At 35.5% G+C, this 21,714-nt stretch overlaps 1 protein-coding gene across 2 annotated transcripts in view; it reads right to left on the bottom strand.

Moving 5' to 3' along the window:
• Positions 1-285: 285 nt before the first annotated feature.
• The window catches only part of YTHDC2 (YTH N6-methyladenosine RNA binding protein C2), a 42,923-nt gene continuing 21,494 nt past the window's right edge, over positions 286-21,714 (bottom strand). Inside the window, exons 13-31 of one of the 2 annotated variants that reach the window (XM_081315722.1) lie at positions 19,567-19,745; positions 18,871-18,967; positions 18,689-18,776; positions 18,520-18,600; positions 18,153-18,235; positions 17,795-17,900; positions 16,072-16,191; positions 15,677-15,949; positions 14,468-14,594; positions 13,418-13,623; positions 12,229-12,424; positions 11,014-11,123; positions 9,731-10,023; positions 8,739-8,801; positions 7,672-7,849; positions 5,384-5,587; positions 3,814-3,996; positions 3,433-3,535; positions 286-1,605 (exon numbers count right to left, since the gene is read on the bottom strand). In XM_081315722.1, the coding sequence (XP_081171848.1) occupies positions 3,455-3,535; positions 3,814-3,996; positions 5,384-5,587; positions 7,672-7,849; positions 8,739-8,801; positions 9,731-10,023; positions 11,014-11,123; positions 12,229-12,424; positions 13,418-13,623; positions 14,468-14,594; positions 15,677-15,949; positions 16,072-16,191; positions 17,795-17,900; positions 18,153-18,235; positions 18,520-18,600; positions 18,689-18,776; positions 18,871-18,967; positions 19,567-19,745 (2,668 nt within the window). In that variant the 3' untranslated portion in view covers positions 286-1,605; positions 3,433-3,454. Of the gene's footprint in view, positions 1,606-3,432; positions 3,536-3,813; positions 3,997-5,383; positions 5,588-7,671; positions 7,850-8,738; positions 8,802-8,843; positions 9,567-9,730; positions 10,024-11,013; positions 11,124-12,228; positions 12,425-13,417; positions 13,624-14,467; positions 14,595-15,676; positions 15,950-16,071; positions 16,192-17,794; positions 17,901-18,152; positions 18,236-18,519; positions 18,601-18,688; positions 18,777-18,870; positions 18,968-19,566; positions 19,746-21,714 lie in introns of those variants that run through there. The other variant, XM_081315723.1, reaches the window with a different exon arrangement.

Raw genomic sequence — 21,714 nt, 5'->3', positions numbered from 1 at the left:
TGTTGACTGCAATGCACTTAAGTCAAGATCAGGGGTGTCAAACTGGTGGCCCGCAAGCCGGATGCATCACGTGCAGGCCACACCCACCCCGGCTCCGCAAAAGCAAAAAACATTGCAATACGTCACATGACACGGTCAAGTTTGACACATGTGGTCAAGATGATCACAGGTTGTGTGTGTGTGTGTGAGTGTGTGTGTGTGTGTGTGTGTGTGTGTGAGAGAGAGAGAGAGAGAGAGAGAGAGAGAGAGAGATTTTGAATGTAGTTTAACAATCAACAAGAGAGATTTCTAGGTCAATAGTCTTTAATATACCCTTTGATAATTTTTTGGCAATATTACAAATTACTCCAAACTAGATAACTAAAACAAAACAATTTATTCTAAGACATCTTATTTCCAACTTAAAACTTCTTAAGATATTGATTCACAATTTACAATTGTTATAATGATTTATAATTCATTAACAAGAGAATACTAAATGAATGTGTACAAATTACAAATAATCACAGTACAGATAAATACATATACAAAAGGAACATGTGAATGAAAAAGCAACAAATCCAGAATCTTGGCTAAATCTCTACTGTACTAGTCTGCTGATGATGAAAGCCTTCCATTATAATTTCTTCTTCCACGTAGTGGTTTTGCATAAGAATTATCATTCTTTTTTCATTATTAGATTACAGCATGACAAATAATTAAATGGCTCTTTATTCAAACACTGCTTAGAAGTACACAGGTATCATCTCTTTTTAGCGTGCCATTTTTCCTTTCCACTTGTTCAACTGACCCACTAGTTCTCAAAACAGTAGATAAAAAAACTATAGGTTATAGTGGCCAATACCACTCTAAAAGTAAAATGCAGTAAATCAGATAAAGAATTAGTAAGGAGTAAGGTATTAAGTAAATAAAAATTGTAAGAACCACAGAAAGAAAGAAAAATTAGAAGTACACAAAAGAAAAGTTTTAAAAGGAAAGAAAGAGGGGGCAAAAAAGTACTTGAGGCTATTACATGGTTAACACCACATGGTTTTTTCAAGTGTCCTTTTCTTCGATACTGAAGAAATTATTTCTGGTCCAACTGCTACTAAAATGTACAAAAATACCCAACACTTTTTTTGTGAGCTCATACTAGACAGAATGTAAACTAAACACCCGAAAACCAACTTAAAGGACCCTTTAAGATACATAGTTCTAAATAGTTTGATTCAAGTTTAAATAGAGAAGAACTCTTTTATATATTTACTCCAACAATACAATTATTTCAGACCTTTAACTTTCCATGCTGTTTATTTTCCCCTTGAGCATTTCTGAACAAGATCTTATTGAAAGCTTATGCACTGTAGACATATGTATTTCTCCAAAGATATATTAAATATAATTACAACATTATTCATAGTTCACCAGGAGCTTCTGTCTGATTCGAAGTGCAAACAGTAGAACTTCCAAGGTGAAGAACAAATTTCTTAGTGGAAGTTAACAGCAGCCCCGTTAGTTCAGTTTGTGCTTGAAAAATGCACCTGGTTTCCTTCAATCTTATTCTTTACGGCATTTCTTTTCTGTATGAGCACTGATGATTTTAGTTTGCTTTCACATGAGATGCAACTGTGGAGAAGGATGAAATTAAAATTTAACTATTACTTTTGCAATAACCAAAACATCTGCCTTCTGGTAAATGATCCTGACATTTCCTCAGTTGTTTTACAAAGATAATCATCATCATCATCATCATCATCGCCTTGGGTGTAATCCCAAAACAATGGGAGCACCACTTGACTACCATTGGCATTGACAAATTCGCCATTAGTCAATTGCAAAAGGCGGCCTTACTAGGAACTGCTTCCATCCTGCGACAATATCTATAATACCATCAAACATCCACATCTGCCTATCCCAGGTCCTTGGTAAGGACTCGATAAGTAGACAAGAATGTCAAATCCAGTCTGAACATCTGGCTGACTGTGATAATAATAATAATAATAATAATAATAATAATAATAATAATAATAATAATAATAATAATAATAATAATAATAATAATAATAATAATAATAATAATAGTTGGAAGGGACCTTGGAGGTCATCTAGTCCCCTGCTTAGGCAGGAAACCCTATACCATTTCAGAAAAATGGCTGTCCAATCTCTGCTTAAAGACTTCCAGTGTTGGAGCATTCACAGCCTCTGGAGGCAGGTTGTTGCTTCTCTCCTTGGTTAGTTTCCATCCATTGCTTCTTGTCTTGCCTTCAGGTGCTCTTCTTTGTGGCAACCCCTGAGATATTGGAACACTGCTATCATGTCCCCACTAGTCCTTCTCTTCATTAAACCAATTCCAGCAACCGTTCCTTGTAAGTTTTAGCCTCCAGTCCCCTAATCATCTTTGTTGCTCTTCTCTGTACTCTTTCTAGAGTCTTGACATCTTTTTTACATCGTGGTGACCAAAACTGGATGCAGTATTCCAAGTGTGGCCTTACCAAAGCACTTCACGTAATCTTGATTCTATCCCTCTGTTCATGCAGTCTAGCGTTGTTGGCTTTTTTTGGTAACTGCAGCACACTGCTGGCTCATATTTAAGTGATTGTCCACTAGGACTCCAAGATCCCTCTCACAATTACTACTCTTGAGCAAGGTATCTCCTAAACCAGGGGTAGGCAACCTCAGCTCTTTTATGACTCATGGACTTCAACTCCCAGAATTCCTGAGTCAGCTGACTCAGGAATTCTGGGAGCTGAAATCCATGAGTCATAAAAGAGCCGAGGTTGCCTACCCGTCCTAAACTATACCTGTGCATTTGGTTTTTCTTGCCTAAATGTAGAACCTTGCTTTTTTCACCATTGAATTTCATTTTGTTAGATAGTGCACAATGTTCAAGTCTGTCAAGATCCTTCTGTATCTTAAGCCTGTCTTCTGGAGTGTTGGCTATTCCTGCCAGCTTAGTTTCATCTGCAAATTTGATGAGTTCCCCATGTATCCCCTCATCCAAATCATTGATGAAGAGTACTGGGGCCAGAACAGAGCCCTAGGGCATCCCACTACTCACTTCCCCCCCATGTAGTCCTCAGTTCGAGGACTACATGCTGAGTACGGCCGGTCAGCCAGCTACGAATCCGCAGTACAAAATTAAAGTGTGTTCTAGAAGAGTGTCTTGAGGTTTAAGTAAGTGTTGCAATATCTCACAGATATATTCCCACCTTAGTCTTTTTTCCTTCTGCTGTTATTACTGTGATACAGAAAGCATATGCTCTGCTTGTCCCACTTCTGGCTTTAAGTATAGTGCCATGTATAGGCCATCTAACATTACATTAACTATGTGTTGATGGCAGCTACTTTCTCCCAAGTCACACTTTCATCTAAATGTCTGTGAATACACAGATCAGTAAAGGAAGAAAATCTCAACACATTCATTTGTAATATCAACCTGGGACTAGCTCCTACCTCAAAATCTGCTCTTTTATTTTTAGTCTGCTGTGTTTCTCTCCCCTAGAGGAATACGGTCCCATAGTTGTAATAACTGTTCACCAATCTGAGGTTCCAGTTCCTAAATGGGAGGAGGAAAAAAAGGCTTTGAGATTGCTAAAATTTAAATTCTGGCTTATAAAAAGCAAATCACTTTATAAAAGTAAGCAGAATTGAGGCAATGAGATTCTGTATCATTTTAATAATAATAAAAACAATAGCTTTTTTCCAGAAATATTTCCAGAAGTGCAAAATACTTCCATTTATCACTTTAAAAAACCTACCTGTATCAAAACATTCTTGACAATAAAGACTAAAAGAAGCAAGATGATCTTATTTTATCATGTAAAAATAGTATACCTGGCCATCTCGGCTTATCTGTACTTTCTTATTGTCATTCCAAGGGTTAAGCAGATGATGAGCAAACTGAAAAGGAAGACTTTCCTTCCGGATCCATTCCACCTTGAACACTCCCCCTAAACCAGTCGAACCCCAGTCCTGACTTTTCTCACGGCCTATCTCAGAAGACATTCGAGCAAAGCCCTGTGGAAATTTTAGCAAGATTAAAAATCTAAGTAAAATTTAGGTATTAATTTTCAGCTCTGTGTTAAAACAATCTCTTCTAAATTATAGATAATCCTTGACTTACAATCACAATTAGGACTGGAACTTCTGTCACTAAGTAATGCGGTTAAGACAGTTGTGCCCAATTTTACAATCTTTTTTGCCCTGGTCATTAAATGAATCACCATATTTATTAAACAAATCTGGCTTCCCTCATTTACTTTGCTTGTTGGAAGCCCCAGGAGTGAAGGTTTAGTAGCCTAATCCAGGCAATATCCTAGGATTGCTTTGCCTTGACATTACACACCATTTAACCAAATCATGGTTCTCTGCCTTCATCCTTATATGCAAGCATTTGTTTGGAAAAGTAACCCCCTCTTCCCAAAATAGGCTTATTCCTATAAAATGAAGTTAAACACCCATGTTTAACACAATGCTATACAAGTGGTGAACAATATTTTTAATTTTATTAAGATTATTTAATTCAAACATTTATAAAAATGAAATAAGAATGTTCATGTGTGTGTGTGTATGTGCATGTGTGAAGAGAAACCTTATGTCTGAATCAATTTTTATATGAAAATCTTACTGCACGTGATATAAAATAGCAGTAGCAAGTAGACTTATATACGGCATCAAAGTGCTTTACAGCCCTCTCTAAGCAGCTTACCAAGTCAGCATATTGCTTCATTTTACCGACCTCAGAAGGATGGAAGGCTGAGTCAACCATGAGCCAGTGAGACTCAAACTCCTGGCTGTGGGCAGTTAGCCTGCAATGCTCCATTCTAACCACTGCACCACCATGGCTCTACAATGTTACTTTACATCTTCAGGGAGTACAGGAGTACAGGTGCTCCTTGTTTAATAACCATTTGTTCAAGGACCATTTGAACTTAAGAAGCCACTGAACAAGTGTTAGTTGCAACCACTCTTTATGCTTATGGCCATCACAGCATCCCATGGTCACACAATTGCCATCTGCAATTTTCTTTGCTGGCTCCCTGAAAACAAAATCAATGTGGAAGCCAGCCAAAGTTAGCAAATAGCAACTACATGACATCCTTGCTTTTACTGATCTATGGTGATTCACTTAATGACAGCATCCGGGAGTACGAGAATTTCTGTTGCTAAATGGCACAGTCCCATGACATTGCATTTTACAACTATGTTGCTTAGAGATGGAAATTCCAGTCCCAATTGCTGTCTTTAAGTGAGAAGTATCTGTATATCACAAAGGCACTTTTTCTGAAAGTATTGAAGTAATAGTAAAATTAAATTAACAAGTCAATTACTTGACAAAAGTTTACATGTCAGTAATATGTAGTGAACTGTCAACAGTCAATTTGTCAGTTTGGAGAGTTCTTACCTGAAAATGTCCTGATCCCTGAACAGAAAATACCAAGTAAACAACGCTACTTTCCCAAAAAGCACGATTCAATTTTCTCTCATTACTTGGAGTTGTAGACCAAATTCCCTTCTGTTGTGAAATCTCAAGATTCCTTAAATTGCTGCTTTTCATAATAAAGTACCGAATTGACATATTTGGCCTCGGAGAAGGAGACTTGGAACCCTGCAAAAAAGTTTTATTTTATAGCGCTTGGGATATATAATTAAGTAAGAACTCAGCAATTTTTGCACTATGTAATTCAAGAGCTGGCAATCAAAAGAATGAGAATACTGTATGAATGTTATATGCTGAAAATTAAGTACAAAATCAAATGTAGCAATCACACTGTCATTTCACTGTTGACTTTGGAACTTCAGTATTAATTGCAGCATAAAATCAATAAATGTTGGTCTTTCTGTTATGGCTTGTCATTAACCTTTCCAAAGTAGTATGTAGATCTGGAAATAGGTTTTATTTAATCTTATTAGTTTTAAACATTTTACAGCCAAACTATACCCAAGCTTTCATAACTAAATGAGATGGAAGACTGTTCTTGATTCCTGAGCAAATTAATATTTTGCCTCTTGGGGAAATGCAAAGATCACAATAGCAAGAAATACGGAATGGATTATACAAATAAGTCACTATTCCACTTCACTAAGCATTTCATTTTAGTCTAATACTTGCTAACACATTGGTTTTCTTGAATGTTTTATACCTATATAATAGTTTTAGTAGGAGGGTGTAGTTTTATTTAATGGTGGCAAAAAGAAGACAGGTACATTGCATAAAATAATTTAAAAATATCAGTAATTAATTATCATAAAATATTGTCAGCACTCACATTTCACATGCTTTATAACAGGATGCTCATATTCCATCAGTGCAATAGAGGCAGGATATAAGGCAAGTCTACAGAGTCCCTGGTTGACTGCATTTCCCAAATCTAGTGCCGCCTTTCTGCTTGCACTCCACAGCTCTTCCAATCCTCTTTTTTTACTCCTCCATCCAATTTGCCTCCTTTATACACACTACTGTTCCTTCAGCTAAGTCCATGTTTTCAAACTTGTCAACTTTAAGATGTGTAGACTTCAGCCCCACCAAATTCCACAACCAGCATGCTTCAAGTTGCCAAGTTTGAAAAATGTTTGAGCTAATGCCTCCCTGAAATTTGTTACTTTCCCAGCAACTGAAGATGGTAGTGGCCAGCCACCTTGGCAAACAATTTTCTCCACACTAGAGCAGGCTAGCACTTGAACAGACAGGGAAAAGAGGTGGTATGTATGGGTCTAGTCGTGCTTTGATGTGACCAGGATTATCTAGCTTCTCCAAAGCTGTAATGAAAGCAATACCCCATCCCTTGACGTTGATGGAATAACTCCTCTTCACTCCCACTGCTTTCTTCCAGTATCATGCTTTTTTCTTTCTTTTTTTTTTGGTCACTCAAGCAAAAAAGAATCAAGTTGTTTTTCTGGCAAAGTGGTACAGTCCAGTGTCTTGGAGTACTTCAAAACACAGACAAATTTCAGCTCAAACTGCTCACAAGTAGGCTAACAGAGTTCTGTGAGTCTCCTATAAACAGAGTTAAAGCCTTTCTTCACTGCTACTTTGTAACCACTAGTATTATAAAAAGATAATAGAAAGCCTCATAAACTTGTAAATATTATGACTTAGGTTTCTTGATAAAGTACTTGCTGGAATGTCAACATAAAATGTTGAAAATCACAGTATATTCACAATAACATACAGTAGTGCTTAAAAGTTTGTGAATCATTTTGGATTTTCAATATTTCTGCATAAAATGATCTAAAACTAGATAAAGAAAACCCAGTGAAAGAAATGAATCAAAAACATCATGCTTGTTCATCCATTCATTGAGGAAAATTACATTCCTGAGTTGAAACAGTTCTGTAAGGAAGAATGGGCTAAAATTCTTCTGTTTAATTGCCCAAGGGGATACACATTACTAAAAACAAAGGTTCACATTTGCTACCCAGAAATATGTACATTTGGATCATTTTCCCCAATAAATAAATGAATGTATACTGTATGCGTTTCACTCATGTTATTGGGATCTCTTTATATTGTTTTAGGACTTGTATAGATAATGTATCATGTATTAAGTCATACTTATGCAGAAATATGGAAATTCAAAAGAGTTCACAAACTTTTAATCATAGCTGTAGACTTATTTTAGTTTGTTTTTTAATGTTAGCCAATGTTCTTCAGTTTGCATTATTTTTTAATAGGATTTAAAACTACTATACCTTCCCAGAAGATGGAGGAGAAGGACTGGCACAGGGACTGGGATAACTGATACTATCTGTAGATTTCACAGATGTTTGGTCTGCCCTGTCATCCGTGCTTCGTTTGGAGTGCACAACACCTCTTTCTTTGTATTTTGGTGGTTGGTGAAATGCTGGAGATGTAGATTTCATTAAGACTCTGTAAATGAAAAGCAGAATGCAGCATTTAATAAAAAATAAACTGTGGTTCTAACCAGATACTGCAGCTTTAATGTTCTTTTAAAAGGATTCCTGCAGTAACATGCACTTGTATTTAAAGGGATTCAACTCTTGTTTTCAGGTCCATCAAACTAAACACATTTTATATGCACCTATACAAGACAATCTGCTCATTGTAGCATAGCATAAATTATGTGGCATAACCATACCTGGCATTAGGTAAACAGCTCAGAGGTATAGAAATACTTTACTGTTTGCAAGGTATTTCTGGGATCTGTCATTATGAAGCTAGGCTTAAGATTTGGGAATGGGAAGAAATTGATATAGTACTTACTAAGGCTGAGCGCCAAAGAATTGAGGCCTTTGAACTATGGTGCTGGAGAAGACTCCTGCGAGTCCCTTGGACTGCAAGGCGATCAAACCGGTCAGTCCTAGAGGAGATCAACCCTGACTGCTCTTTAGGCCAGATCCTGAAGTTGAAGCTCAAATACTTTGGCCACCTAATGAGAAGGAAGGACTCACTGGAGAAGAGCCTAATGCTGGGAAAGATTGAGGGCAATAGAAGAAGGGGACGACAGAGAATGAGGTGGCTGGATGGAGTCACTGAAGCTGTAGGCGTGAGCTTAAATGGACTCCAGAAGATGGTAGAGGACAGGAAGGCCTGGAGGAACATTGTCCATGGGGTCGCGATGGGTCAGACACGACTTCGCAGCTAACAACAACAAATATCCTCAGAGCCCATAGTCTGAGATATCCTAAAGGTATCCTTGGACTTCCTGCAAAGTCACCTTAAATTTTCTGGAAAAATAGCAATACTGATGCTACTGTAAATGAAAAATGTAAAAGAAGTGTTATAAGAGAAACATTACCTTAATATTGTATTGTTCTGCTCTTTGTTTATATCATAGCTTAAAGTTGCTTTGGGAGTATTTCTGAAAGAGAAAAGGTAAAGATCTAAGTAAATTTCTGGTATTATCATGATTGTCATCATTATGACCACCCACTCCAAAAACATTTTGGGTAGCTTACAATATCCAAATACACAATTGAAGGTTAAAAGCATAAAACAAGATATGGAAGCAGGGATTAAAAACAACAGTAACTACAAAAGCATGGCAGGGACTCCCCCAAATATGCTACTCCTTTCAAAATGGTTAAATTCTATGGCTTGAATACGATGTTCAAATGACACCAAACTACCTTTATATTTGTTGAGAAGATGCCTGTTTTAACACAAATGACACTTATTCAGTTTTTAAGCAGGACTCACAGGAAAAATATATTGTGAGAGGTCTTTTATATATTCTTGTATGCAAATATATCTATTTACATATTGACTTTCCACAAACAAAGAACTAGCAGAATCTTCCCCTATAATATAGCATGTTTTTAAACTGTTAGGAAAATAATTTTGATATGGTCCTAAGAAAACTAAACTGCACTTTAGCAGGTTGTCAATGTTTTAATTAATGAAAACAAAGCAACAAAAGAAACAGATACAGGTAGTAGTGAAATGTCCATCCATCATCCGTCCGTCTGTCTGTCTGTCTGTCTATCTCTCTATCTCATTCAACTGCAGGAGTATCCATTTTTTTCAGAAGAGTAAACAGCAACAGATGCCTTAATTCACTTCCACAAATGACAAAGGTTATGTAGTACCAAGATGTAGTACCAAGATGTACCAGGTATACATCTTCCTGAAATAACAGATAATATGAGGTGACCCACCTAGCTGAACAGCAAGTTGCTTCAGTAGTCCTGCCACTGCTAAAAGAAAAAACTGAAAACTATTTCTCCATTTGTTATTGGACTCTTTAAAAAAAGAATGGGTTTCCCCATGAGTAAAATTTGAGTTATTAACCTTTCTGAGTTAAAAGCATCATCTGCAAACTCTGATTCTCCTGAGCTTTTTCGACTGGTGTTTGATCTCCAAGAAGAGGCTAAGGGAAGTTCTTCAGATGACATAGGTCTTGGTCTTTGCCCAATTCCTGAAGGCTGCTGCAGACCTGCAGACTGTTCTTCAGTGCTCAATACAGCAATGATTGCTCGTATTGTTGCTTCATCAACTTGAGACCATGGCTTTGAAGGAGCTCTCATGCGTCGCAGAAATAAACTATGCCATTTTTGTCTTAACTGCAAGAGGAGGCTAGCAGCCTGTTTAAAAAAAACAAGTTTTATTTTAACACACATATCTTTGAGGCTTTTTTGAAACATGACAATTCAGATTCAAATAACTGTATAAACTGAATTTTTTAGAGCTCCAATACTATTAACTGAACTGAATGACAAAATACAAGATCTATACAACATTTTTTATGCCACAAAATAGATATTTATGCTGAATTTTTTTTTCCATGTACATATATGAACATGAACATTTGCAAACCTACAGCCAATCTTGAACATCCTCAAATATAGGGACAATGCAAAAGACCTGAAAGTAAACTGAACTTTCTTGATCTTGAATGGACAGCTAGAAGATAACTGTGAGTGGTCTGAATTTTAATTTTTGTACACAACCAAAATAAGAGAGAAAGAAAAGAAACCTTATATTAACACCATCAACATTGAACTTTTACTGTCTAATAAGAATTGGTATTCAGGATTATACTGACGAAGGGTAGGAATTCCACTCAGAGGTCAGAGCAAGCAACTCTTGATTGATAATCTCTTTCAAGATTTAACCTACTCTTTTAACCTATTCTCTTTGTATGCCAATGGCCATTGCCACATTGTGTGGCAAGAAAATGTCATGGTCATTATGAATTGTTATGAATTATTTGAACCTACTGATAACTGATTTTATGGAATTCATATTTGTGCTGGAAAAAGATATTTATATGTATGTTCTTTACATCATCCTTTTTTTAACAAATCCTCAAACCTTTCATATCTTCTCAAATTTTTCTATTTTTTATTTCCAAAATTGCACTACTTCATTTTTTTTCAGCAACTGAATTCCAGACACAGATAAATGCAAGATACTACAATACTTAGTTCCATGAATTTACTGAAATATAGCGGTACAGATTTTTTTTCTTTCTTTCATGGATCTACATTTGGAATCCTCATCTTACAAGCCTTTAAGCAAATATTTCTTTTAGGGAAAAAACCTGTGTATTAAATGTGTTTTTTAGCAGTTACCTCTGGATCTAATTTGAAATTGAGCCACTCATCTAATTTTAAAGCAGCCAAGTTTGCAGTTGTTCGATCCTCCATTTCACTATCACTGCTATCGTTAGGGACACCATCAACTATATTAGAAAACAGAGATCCTATGTATTAGTCATTTGTAAATAGTATTTACATAGTTTGAGATTTTAATGATTAATCTGTGCTAAGAACTCCCTAAAGTAAATGTTCAATTTCTCTAAAATACAAAGAATGAACCATTATTGTTTTTCATGGAAACAGAAAACATTTCTGGAATCCGTATATTATGCAATAGGTATATATAATCAAATTCATTTACTTTGAAAATTAGTTTACTTAATTACAACAATTATGATATATTATATAGAGACTTAACACATTTTTAAAGAATATACTAAAAGTACTGGAAATTTAGAGCTGTATAACTGTTATTAACAATAAGTTAGTTCAATAATATAGAAATATTATACTTGCAATCATATTTTGTATGATTTGAAATGAAATCCAATTATATATGCATGTACACACCCACAGATAAAGAAATATAAAATTAAGATTGTTCACACAATGATCTTTCATGTATGGAGACCAAATTTTTCAAACACAATAAACTCAACTTGCCATGAATTAGACCAAACATGTGCAAGACTATTCAATATATCTAGTAATTATATATCTTGATTTTATTCTGACATTATTTCCTAATCAATAATAATACAGTATAGTTCACACTACAAGTAGTCCTGTATTAACATCCAGTTGCTTAGCAATCATTCAAAACTATGACAACTCCCCACAACAGCTACTTACAACTCAGTTTTGAAGTTACAGCTGCTGCACTGCCCCCTCAGTCACATGCACAAAATTCAGACTGATTCGTCCCTATGACCAACTACAGGGACGCTGTGGCCATTTCCAGCCTATCTCCCCCCCTCCCCCCCAATCTTGTTCCATTGGGTCCCCTGCAGGCTTTGGGCCTGCTTCCCATCCCACCAGCTCCTGCACTATTCTCTCCACCCCATCATCAATCGCTGACCATCCAGTTTTCTTTCATCCAACCCTTTAAAAATCATGTTTAGATTTATATTATATAATATATGGAACAAAAATAACCCCTTATATATGTTGACATTTTGATCCAGTAGTTTAAACATCAACTTTCAAGGATTTTTAAAAATATAAGTTACAGGAATATGAATACCCTACCTCGGAAGGAAGAAGGTTCCTGTAAAGCATTACTTGGCAACCTAGCTGATCCACAGAAGAGGGCCACTGTGACTGGAGTCACAACTGAGCAGCACCTGATATTGGCTATTCGGTGGGCTCTCGTCATTTCATCATATATAAGCCAGTCTGTGGGAAGTGCCTGAATAGCTGCTACTTGGCCATTTGCAGGAGGAATCTGTTAGCAGTTCAGCAAAATGGTTTGTTCAGCACAATAAATGAGGCAATTCAAAAATATTAACTTTAAGCTATGTTGCATGAATTAACAAGAAAAGAATTGGGATCACTTAATGTTCTCAGATTATTAACATAAGCAGTTGTAGAGTTTTGTTAAAACTTTAGGCAGGAGATTTCAATAGCTCCATATAAGTCACTCTTAGTTTGCTGAAAACCAAACAATCTATTTATTAGTATTCTAGACCTGAATATCTTATAGCAAAAAATTATGTTAAATGTCAAATTTAACAAATCTATGGCTCATAAAAAATCTTAAATATATCTCTGTGTATATGCATGTGTGGAGAAATACAATACTATTTCACATATATTTGCCAAGTATAAAAGATGATACACATAGAGTTTATTCATGTAATTTGTAACCCTGATATGATATGTTTTTATTTAATCTTCCATCAGCTAAGCAGATTCAGACCTGCTTAATTCTTAGGTGGGAGACTTTCAAGAAAAACAAAAGCTCTAGGCTGGATGGGAAAGGTGAAAGAGGTCCCAGAAGACCACTTGGCAAACAATGTATGTACTGCTGCTAAGAAAATTCATGGATGTGTCTATGAAATCACACTCTATTTTAGAAAGACTTTACCTTTTCACTTGTCCTCTAAACAGAAATTAATCAAAAGTTGAACTATATAATCTCCCTCTAAGTTGTTCAGTTAGGAAATTAATTTTCATTTCATATTTAGTTAAAAGTTTGAAAGCCTAGTAAATTATGCAAGAAATCCTCATAGGAAAAGGTATCCCAAACATTTGAGGAAGAGAGTTGCTTTTTCCTCCAAACCTGAATAGGAAGGTATGCAAGGCACTTGAAAAAGATTCATGAGCCAAGTGTTAAACTAAGGGCACACTTTAGAAGGCCCACAGTAAGTGCTTTGAAGGCTATCGCAATTCTTTCTTTCCACGGGCCAAAACTGCAACCCTAATACTTTTATCTCACCTTTTTATACTGGGGTTGGCTAAGAACAGATGTAGGATGAAAACGGACTTTTTTCTCTTTGGGCCCAGTCAAAATTACATTCTCTCTATCAACATGAACAATATTTGGATACATTCCAGCTACTAAGGCTCCTTTAACTACAGCCCAATTTTCTGAGTTTGTGTTCACATCTCTTATATCACCACCACCTCTGGCTCTAACAAAACCTGAGAAAGAAAGAAATCACTAGTTAATTATTTAAAAAACAACTCTATTTCTTGTACTTAACTGTCAGCCTGGATAATTTCTTAACTCTCACTTCGTTTTTAAGATATATTAACTGTACATTTAGCATGGATGAATTCTACTGAAAAACAGATATTAGGGGATTTGCTCTCCACTTTATTTGGCTGATTTATACTTGTCTTTTTGTATTTTAATATCATACAGATTGTCAAGGCCAGACAGATATATAAATTTATGTAATTCTGAACCTTCTGTAAGACACTTTTTCACCATTAGCAGTTATACAATGGTGTTCCTAATCCAATCAGAGATACTTATGAATTAGCTATAAATTCTGAAAGTGCAGTGTGGAAATATTGTTCCTTAAAACAATGAACAAAAGCAACCTCTGAAAGTTTCTTTCTAACAGATGTTCAGAAAATTACACAAAAATGGAATTCATTCCAACATGCAAACACGTTTCCCTATTTTAATATTTAACTGAAATTAGAAAAAGAACGAATCATAGGCAAAATAGCATCAATTAATAATTTATACTATTCTAGATACAATAATGATTCAACTTTATAAATTCTAACATATAGATTTTTTTAAAGAACTACATTTTTACTATTTTCCATGTGACTATTAATCTACATATAACTACTGATGTCCCTTTACTTTTTGTATTAGGAAAATAGTGTATGGCTTGAATAAATTACAGCAGCTTATTCTTTCAAACATAGCAAATCAAACGCAGTAAGGAAAGTTGTAGCTTTCTACATACGGAACCAAGATATGGTTTTCTTTATTATTTATGATTATTATGAATAGATATATTTGTACCTGAGGCTCTCAGCTGCCCAAGCAACTGTGTTCTCATTCCTATGATAATTTCCATGGTTGCCTGAGAAAGGAAGTTCTTCTCACAAAAAGCTCTTTCCCAGCCATCACTGCGTGCTTTCTGCCATGCCTATCAAACATGTTGGTTTAAAATGCTTAGAACAACAGATAAGACAGACAGATAGAGACAGACACATACGTAATACATCTTCAGTGGCCTTTCCAAACCTAATCCCTTTCCAGATTACCAAAAATTAATGTATGTCTTCCCATCTCTCAAACTTACAATCAAAGACAACTAATATCTATCTACATTGGCTCTACAGGCTCTTTGTACAGATTAGATTAATGCATCCACAATTCAAAAGGCAAAAACCATTGCACTGTCTCTGAGGCAATTGCTTAGGACTTGCAGAAGTCTTCCAAAATTGTGTCCCCTAAAGGGCAGGAAGGTCATAACAGGTGAGAGACAGAGAGATCACCAAACGTCCGTAGCGTTCCTACAGCCACTGGGAATATTTGGAAAATAAAACTGACAGAAAAAATTTCCCACACAGCAATGAAGCACTCTTCACTGCTCTTGAATACTTTTCAAATCAAACAATCACCTTGAGCCCTCCATTAACTTTTCTTGCACGCACCAAAGAAACCAAAGGACAGCTCTATACAATGCTTTTTTATACACAAGAGATGTCGTCCACAGCATAATCTTTAGAACTGTTTTTCCATTATTATTTCAACTAATGTGTGTTTTTAAAATTTAGAAAATAAGATGCATAATTTTTATCAGGTTTTAAGGAAATTTTAAAAGTTTCAGCAATCAATTTAACCATATTACAGAATTACGGGAGCCAGAACTGCAAGCTGCTGAGGTTCTCACTTTTAACACAGGTTAAAAATGGAAGTCTTGAAAGCGATAAAGAAAAAGCAGAAAATACATACAGAATCAACATAACGCTATCGTCTTTTGCCAGCTGGCAACAATGAAAAAAGGAAACAAATAGCAGATGGAAAGCAGAGGCTAACTGGCAGCAGCAAAAAGGAGACAGGAACTAACAACAATATAAATTAGATTTTCAAGAGCTCTGCCCTAATTATATTATTCCTGAGGTAACTTTTCAAAACAATTTGATCTAGCTAAAATAGCTCATTGTTTCATATAATCGAACATGATTTTTTAAATGTCCTTTTAGTAAATAAACATATTAATACCTGGAAAGCCCGAAGAAGAGCCATATGGTCACTAAATGTTCCCGCAGTAAATCGTTTTCTACACAGCATGGCTGCACGTTTTTGAGAAGCCTGTGTGGGTAGCACAAAAGGATCCCGATACGCAAGTGTGCAAGCAATTGTCAAAATAGGATCCAAGCACTTCAGAACCACAGCGCAAAGCACCATTTTCCCAAGATGGGGCTCTACAGGTAAGTCAGCCAGATGATAGCCAAGTTCTGTTAAATCTTCCCAGGTGTCCATAGCATCTATGGTCTATTAAAACAAATTATAAGCAATGTTATAGACAGACATGCATAATCTAAAAAATTTTCTGGGCCATAATGAAAGTTCAAATTCAAATTAGTTAAAAATTCAGTCGCACTCCATTTACTCACCTTAAGCATCTGCACAGCATTTCGCACAATTAAAGCAGGAGGCGGCTCTGGAGCTTTCATTAAGAAGTCAGCAATTGGACAATTGATGGGAGCTAGCAATTTTGTATGTAAACAAAGCTCCTATAATATAAAAATATCTTTTTCAGATCATGACTTCATTCATAGTACAATCTTATGTATTTCCACTTAGATGTCAGTGATGGAATAGAGTGTTTATTTTTATCAATTTCTTCTACCCATTGTAGCAACTTACGTTCTTCTCTGAGGGAGATGGTTGGTTCAAAAATATGATAGGTAAGTAGGTAGGTAGGTAGGCAGACAGACAAGAAAACTAGTCTGGTTGAAAAAATCTTCCAAAACATTAGACTACAATCTTGCAGCTCACTTCAACATCTATAAATCATTCATTTATCATACATATATTCTATTTTATTTTTTACTTATCAAATTTCTTTGCCGCTCATCTTGCAGTTCAAGTGACTCTTATGATGTTTCTTAAAAATTAATGCTGGTTACCAGATGATTAAATAAGCCATTGCACAAGCCACAACTGTCTTCTGTCATTCAGGAATAATTAGATAATATAAATTCAAATATTAATTTTTTGGAATGATTACTGAATGCAACAACAACACCGAAATTCCTAGCAAACTCAATTGGTTTTATAAATAAGCATGCCTAGGATTGTCATTCAACTGCATATATTCAGACGTTGTGGGTTCTTCATCACTCGAGGTTTTTAAGAAGAAACTAGACAGCCACTTGTCTAAAATGATATAGGGACTCCTGCTTGAGCAGGGGGCTGGACTAGAAGACCTCCATGGTCCCTTCTGATGGTCTATTCTGATTATTTATTGAAAATATAATATAAAAAGGGAAATCTAAGAGAAATATTAAATTTTTTGACATTCTGAAGCAGAAACTGGCAATGTAACTGCCTACAGAGCCTTACATTTTTTGATACTTTCTGAAATCCTGAAATCACATGAGTTGTCAGATATTGTCAGGCAAAATTTCAAGCGTTTCATTGTTGAAAATCTGTGAGGTTTCAATAATTTAAAATTTTTATTCTAGGCAAAAATATTTTCCAGTGCAAAAAAAAAAATGTATTACTTGAATCTTTAAAGCAATGTTGTATAAGTAGGCATGAAAAGAAAACCCACAACAGTGACCCACAATCATCAGATTTTACAATGCATATTAAGAAAACTCTTATTCAAGAGACAGTGAGCCTGAGATGCAGAATAGCTAATTTATTCAACATCTCATAAAAATCTGGTTCCCATTAAGTATTTAGCACAATTAAAAAGTACTGTTATTTTAATATTCAAAAGTTTTCAAGGATTTCCATGCAAAGCCTCCAAAACAGCTTTCAATATATTTGTTGCATATTTGTTGCAAGTAGCGATCAACCAGAGTTTGTTTAAAGTTTGTTAAACAAGGCACACTCAGTCTTGTAAACATAAACATATATAGATACATATCCAGATATTTTGATAGGCTATCTGAACCTTCATATTTTCTTTTCTCCTCAGGCTATTTCTTGGATCTGGAAACAAATTCTTGAACTTAATTGCTAAAAATATCAGAAAGTAACAGAAACTAAGGTTAATTTGAGCCAAGTCCTCACAGGTGATTCAACAAATCAGAGCTAAAAAATAAACCACGGCTAAACTCAAGCACAGTATTACAAAGGCTTAAAAAGAGAATAAAAATTACCCACTTGTAGAGGCATTCTTAGAAGTTCAGGAGTCTGAAACTCCAACATATTTTGAAATCTTAATCTACTGAAAAGTCGAAAAGAAATTCCAGGTCGACAACGTCCTGCCCTTAGAAGTAAAAAATTATGTAAGCTGAATTAAAACATTAAAAATATATGAATAAATTATCAAAGCAGACTAAAAATTCATTCATTAAATTTTCTATCCTAAGTGAAAATTTTCTTCCCACTTTTAATTTTATATATTTGTGAGGGTTTCTTGCTAGGTCTGGAAAAAGATTTCTTTTTTTAATGATGTATCTTAAAATGCTGAACATCTCTATTGCAAGCCTCTAAAAATATTTTTTTATATTTTTATTACCTGCCCTTCCTCTGAACAGCACTTGCTTTAGAAATCCACACCATCTTAAGCATAGTTACACAATTCAGCGCATCAAAGGACTTCTAGAAAGTTAAGGAAAATCTATGTTATAAAATATCAATATTTATTTATTAATTACATCTATACTTCTCCAACATTTGGCAGTTAATGATATAAAAATGAACACTAAATTAGTAATTAAGTCATATAACAATATATCATATATATGATGTATGTGTGTGTGTGTTATATAATTAATTTTATTTTACTAAAGTAATGCCGACATAACTTTAATTAAATTTTCTACAAAATAATTTTAAAATATACATTATATTATAAGATATCCACCACATTAAAGATAGCATACCTCTTTCATTTTTCCCGAGTCAATCACAAAAACAACATCATTTACTGTGATACTGGTTTCTGCAATATTTGTAGAAAGTATCTGCAGAAGCAAAACAACAACTTTGTAACGACAGCCTAATGTTAAAGTGGGAACAATCATTAAATAACTAAAGTCATTTGATACTTGCTATTTTGCGGATGCCTAGAGGAGAAGTCTTAAGAACCTTTTTTTGGTCAGATGTCTGCATATTTGAGTGCAGCATAAATACCTGGAATCTGATAGCAAAAAATCAGAATGGAATACCAAAAATATTGCAGTTCTGAAAGTAAAACAAAAAGCCCTTCAAAATAAAAATATATAAACTTTTACCTATGAGCATTATCTGCAAATCTTTTGTCATCAAAGAGTATGCGATCTCTCAATCCAACTATCTCATCATATCCAGGAAGAAAAATTAAAACTGCACCTGTAAAACAAAGTTCAAATGCTATAGAAAGATGAGCCTAAGCAATTCTAATTATTGCTGCACTCAGATTTCTCACAATTAATAAAATAGCTTCAGAACTCTGTGGAATTATGTATATAGTTTTTAGTTTGAGAATTCAAACACTTCTTAAAGGGTTTTTCTATTATCAGCTAGTTCAAATCATCCCTGAATGTGAATGTGCTACAACAGAAATAAAAGCAAGCCAAGCCTTATGCTCTCTTGCCTATGTAACTGAATGTGAAACAAATCTCAATTTCATTTATATGCATTTAGGCCTTGCTCATAATTCATTATAAAATTGCAAGAAAAAAGTGACAACAGGTTTGTCAATCTCTGTCTCTGTATATATGCTGGCCTTGGGATACACACTGGAGTATAATATAAGTAATCCATCCTTCAGTGACTCAGGTCTTTCATAGTTTTTAATGTTAGGATTGTATTTTTTTTTAATTTCTAGTCATACTGAGTGATTAGGATTGAGCAAAAAAAATTAATTAATCAACAAACAAATATAGCCTTGATATGAAATAATGAATGAAATAATGTATTAAAATGGGATATACCTAAATGGACATTACCTGCATCACAGCTATGGCAGATGTTGTACAGTAGGTGCATTATCAAGTCAAGATCTACCTTTTCATCATCAAAACTGTAGTGATAAGCTTTCAGGAGTTCTCGATCTTCTATATTCATTTCACCAGCATTAGCATGGACCAAGGAACTTTCGTCTAGATTACCAGACTCTAATGAGGCACTGAAATATATAGCAGAGATAAATAAGGTAACACTGATGAAATAGGTGTTAAACCTGAAAATAAAAAACCAGAAGTACCAAAATGATTTTTTTTTTCAATTTTACAAATATTTGGAAACCACAAAGAAATCTTTTTAAGAATACAAGGGCATTGATTCAACAAAGACATTAGTTAATCCAAGGATTTTTGTCTTTTCCCCTTTCACTCTCAAAGTCCTAAAGAGCCAGTGTTCATAGTAATTCTATCTTGATTAATAATCCACTGAATTTACCTCAACAGGAATAGGTTCATAAAATTAATTTCAATTAATCCATACTCTTACTCACATGCTTTATTTGTTCAATTTACTCAATGAAAACACTAAAAAACTAATCTCCTAGAACAGAGGTCCCCAAACTTTTGGGAACCAGGGACTGGTTCTGTGGAGAGAGATTTTTCTGCGGAGTGGAGGGGACATGGTTTTGTGTGCTGCCTGCATCCCAAGGATGGGGCTTTGCTTGTTTGTGCAGACCCGGTATGGTCAATGGACCGGGGGTTGGGGACCCCTGTCCTAGAAAGCAATACAGTTAACACTTTCAATATCAACTATCAATGTATTTACTCTAGTGGCAAGGGGGTTAAGCTTTTATTTATTAATTAGACTTACAGTTGCAAGAAAAAGTATGTGAACCCTTTGGGATTACGTGGAGTTTTGCATGAATTGGCCATAAAATGCGCTCTAAACGTCATGTAAGTCACAACAATAGAAAAAAACAGTCTGCTTAAAATAATACTACACAAACATTAGCTGTTGTCATGTTTTAATTGAACATACGATGGAAACATTCACAGTGCAGGGTGGAAAAAGTATGTGAATCTTTGGACTTAATAACTGGTTGACCCTCCTTTGGCAGCAATAACCTCAACCAAACGTTTCCTGTAGTTGCAGATCAGACCTGCACAACGATCTGGAGTAATTTTGGACCACTCCTCTTCACAAAACTGTTTCAGTGTAGCAATATTCTTGGGATGTCTGGTGTGAATCGCTCTCTTAAGGTCATGCCACAGCATTTCAATCGGGTTGAGGTCAGGACTCTGACTGGGCCACTCCAGAAGGCGTATTCTGTTCTGTTGAAGCCATTGTTTTGTTGAATTATTTGTATGCTTTGGGTCATTGTCCTGTTGCATCACCCATCCTCTGCGGAGCTTCAGTTGGCAGACAGATGGTCGTACGTTTTCCTGCAAAATGTCCTGATAAACTCTGGAATTCATTTTCCCATCAATGACAACAATCCGTCCAGGCCCTGAGGCAGCAAAGCAGCCCCAAACCATGATGCTCCCTCCGCCATGTTTTACAGTGGGGATGAGGTTTTGATGTTGGTGTGCTGTGCCTTTTTTTCTCCATAGTGTTGTGTGTTTTTCCCAAACAACTCAATTTTGGTTTCATCTGTCCACAGTATATTTTGCCAGTAGTGCTGTGGAACATCCAGGTGCTTTTTTGCAAACTTCAAATGTGCTGCAATATTTTTTTGGGACAGCAATGACTTCCTCCGTGGTGTCCTCCCATGTACTCCATTCTTGTTTAATGTTTTCCTTATTGTAGATGTGTCAACAAAAATGTTAGCATGTGCCAGAGAGTTCTGTAGGTCTTTAGCTGACACTCTAGGATTCTTCTTTACCTCATTAAGCATTATGCGCTGTGCTCTTGCAGTCATTTTTACAGGACGACCACGCTTAGAGAGAGTAGCAAAAGTGCTAAACTTTCTCCATTTGTAGACAGTCTGTCTTACCGTGGACACATGAACATCAAGGCTTTTGGAGATACTTTTGTAACCCTTTCCAGCTTCATGCAAGTCAACAATTCTTGATCGTAGGTCTTCTGAGAGCTCTTTTCTGCGAGGCATGGTTCACATCAGACAGTGCTTGAGACCAGTAAACCCAAAACAGGTGTGTGTTTTTAAAGGGCAGGACGGCTGTCAGCAACACATC

The sequence above is a fragment of the Vipera berus genome, assembly GCF_964194415.1.
Source record: "Vipera berus genome assembly, chromosome: 2".
NCBI classification, from domain to species: Eukaryota; Metazoa; Chordata; class Lepidosauria; order Squamata; family Viperidae; genus Vipera; species Vipera berus.
This window is presented reverse-complemented; position numbering and strand designations above follow the sequence as displayed.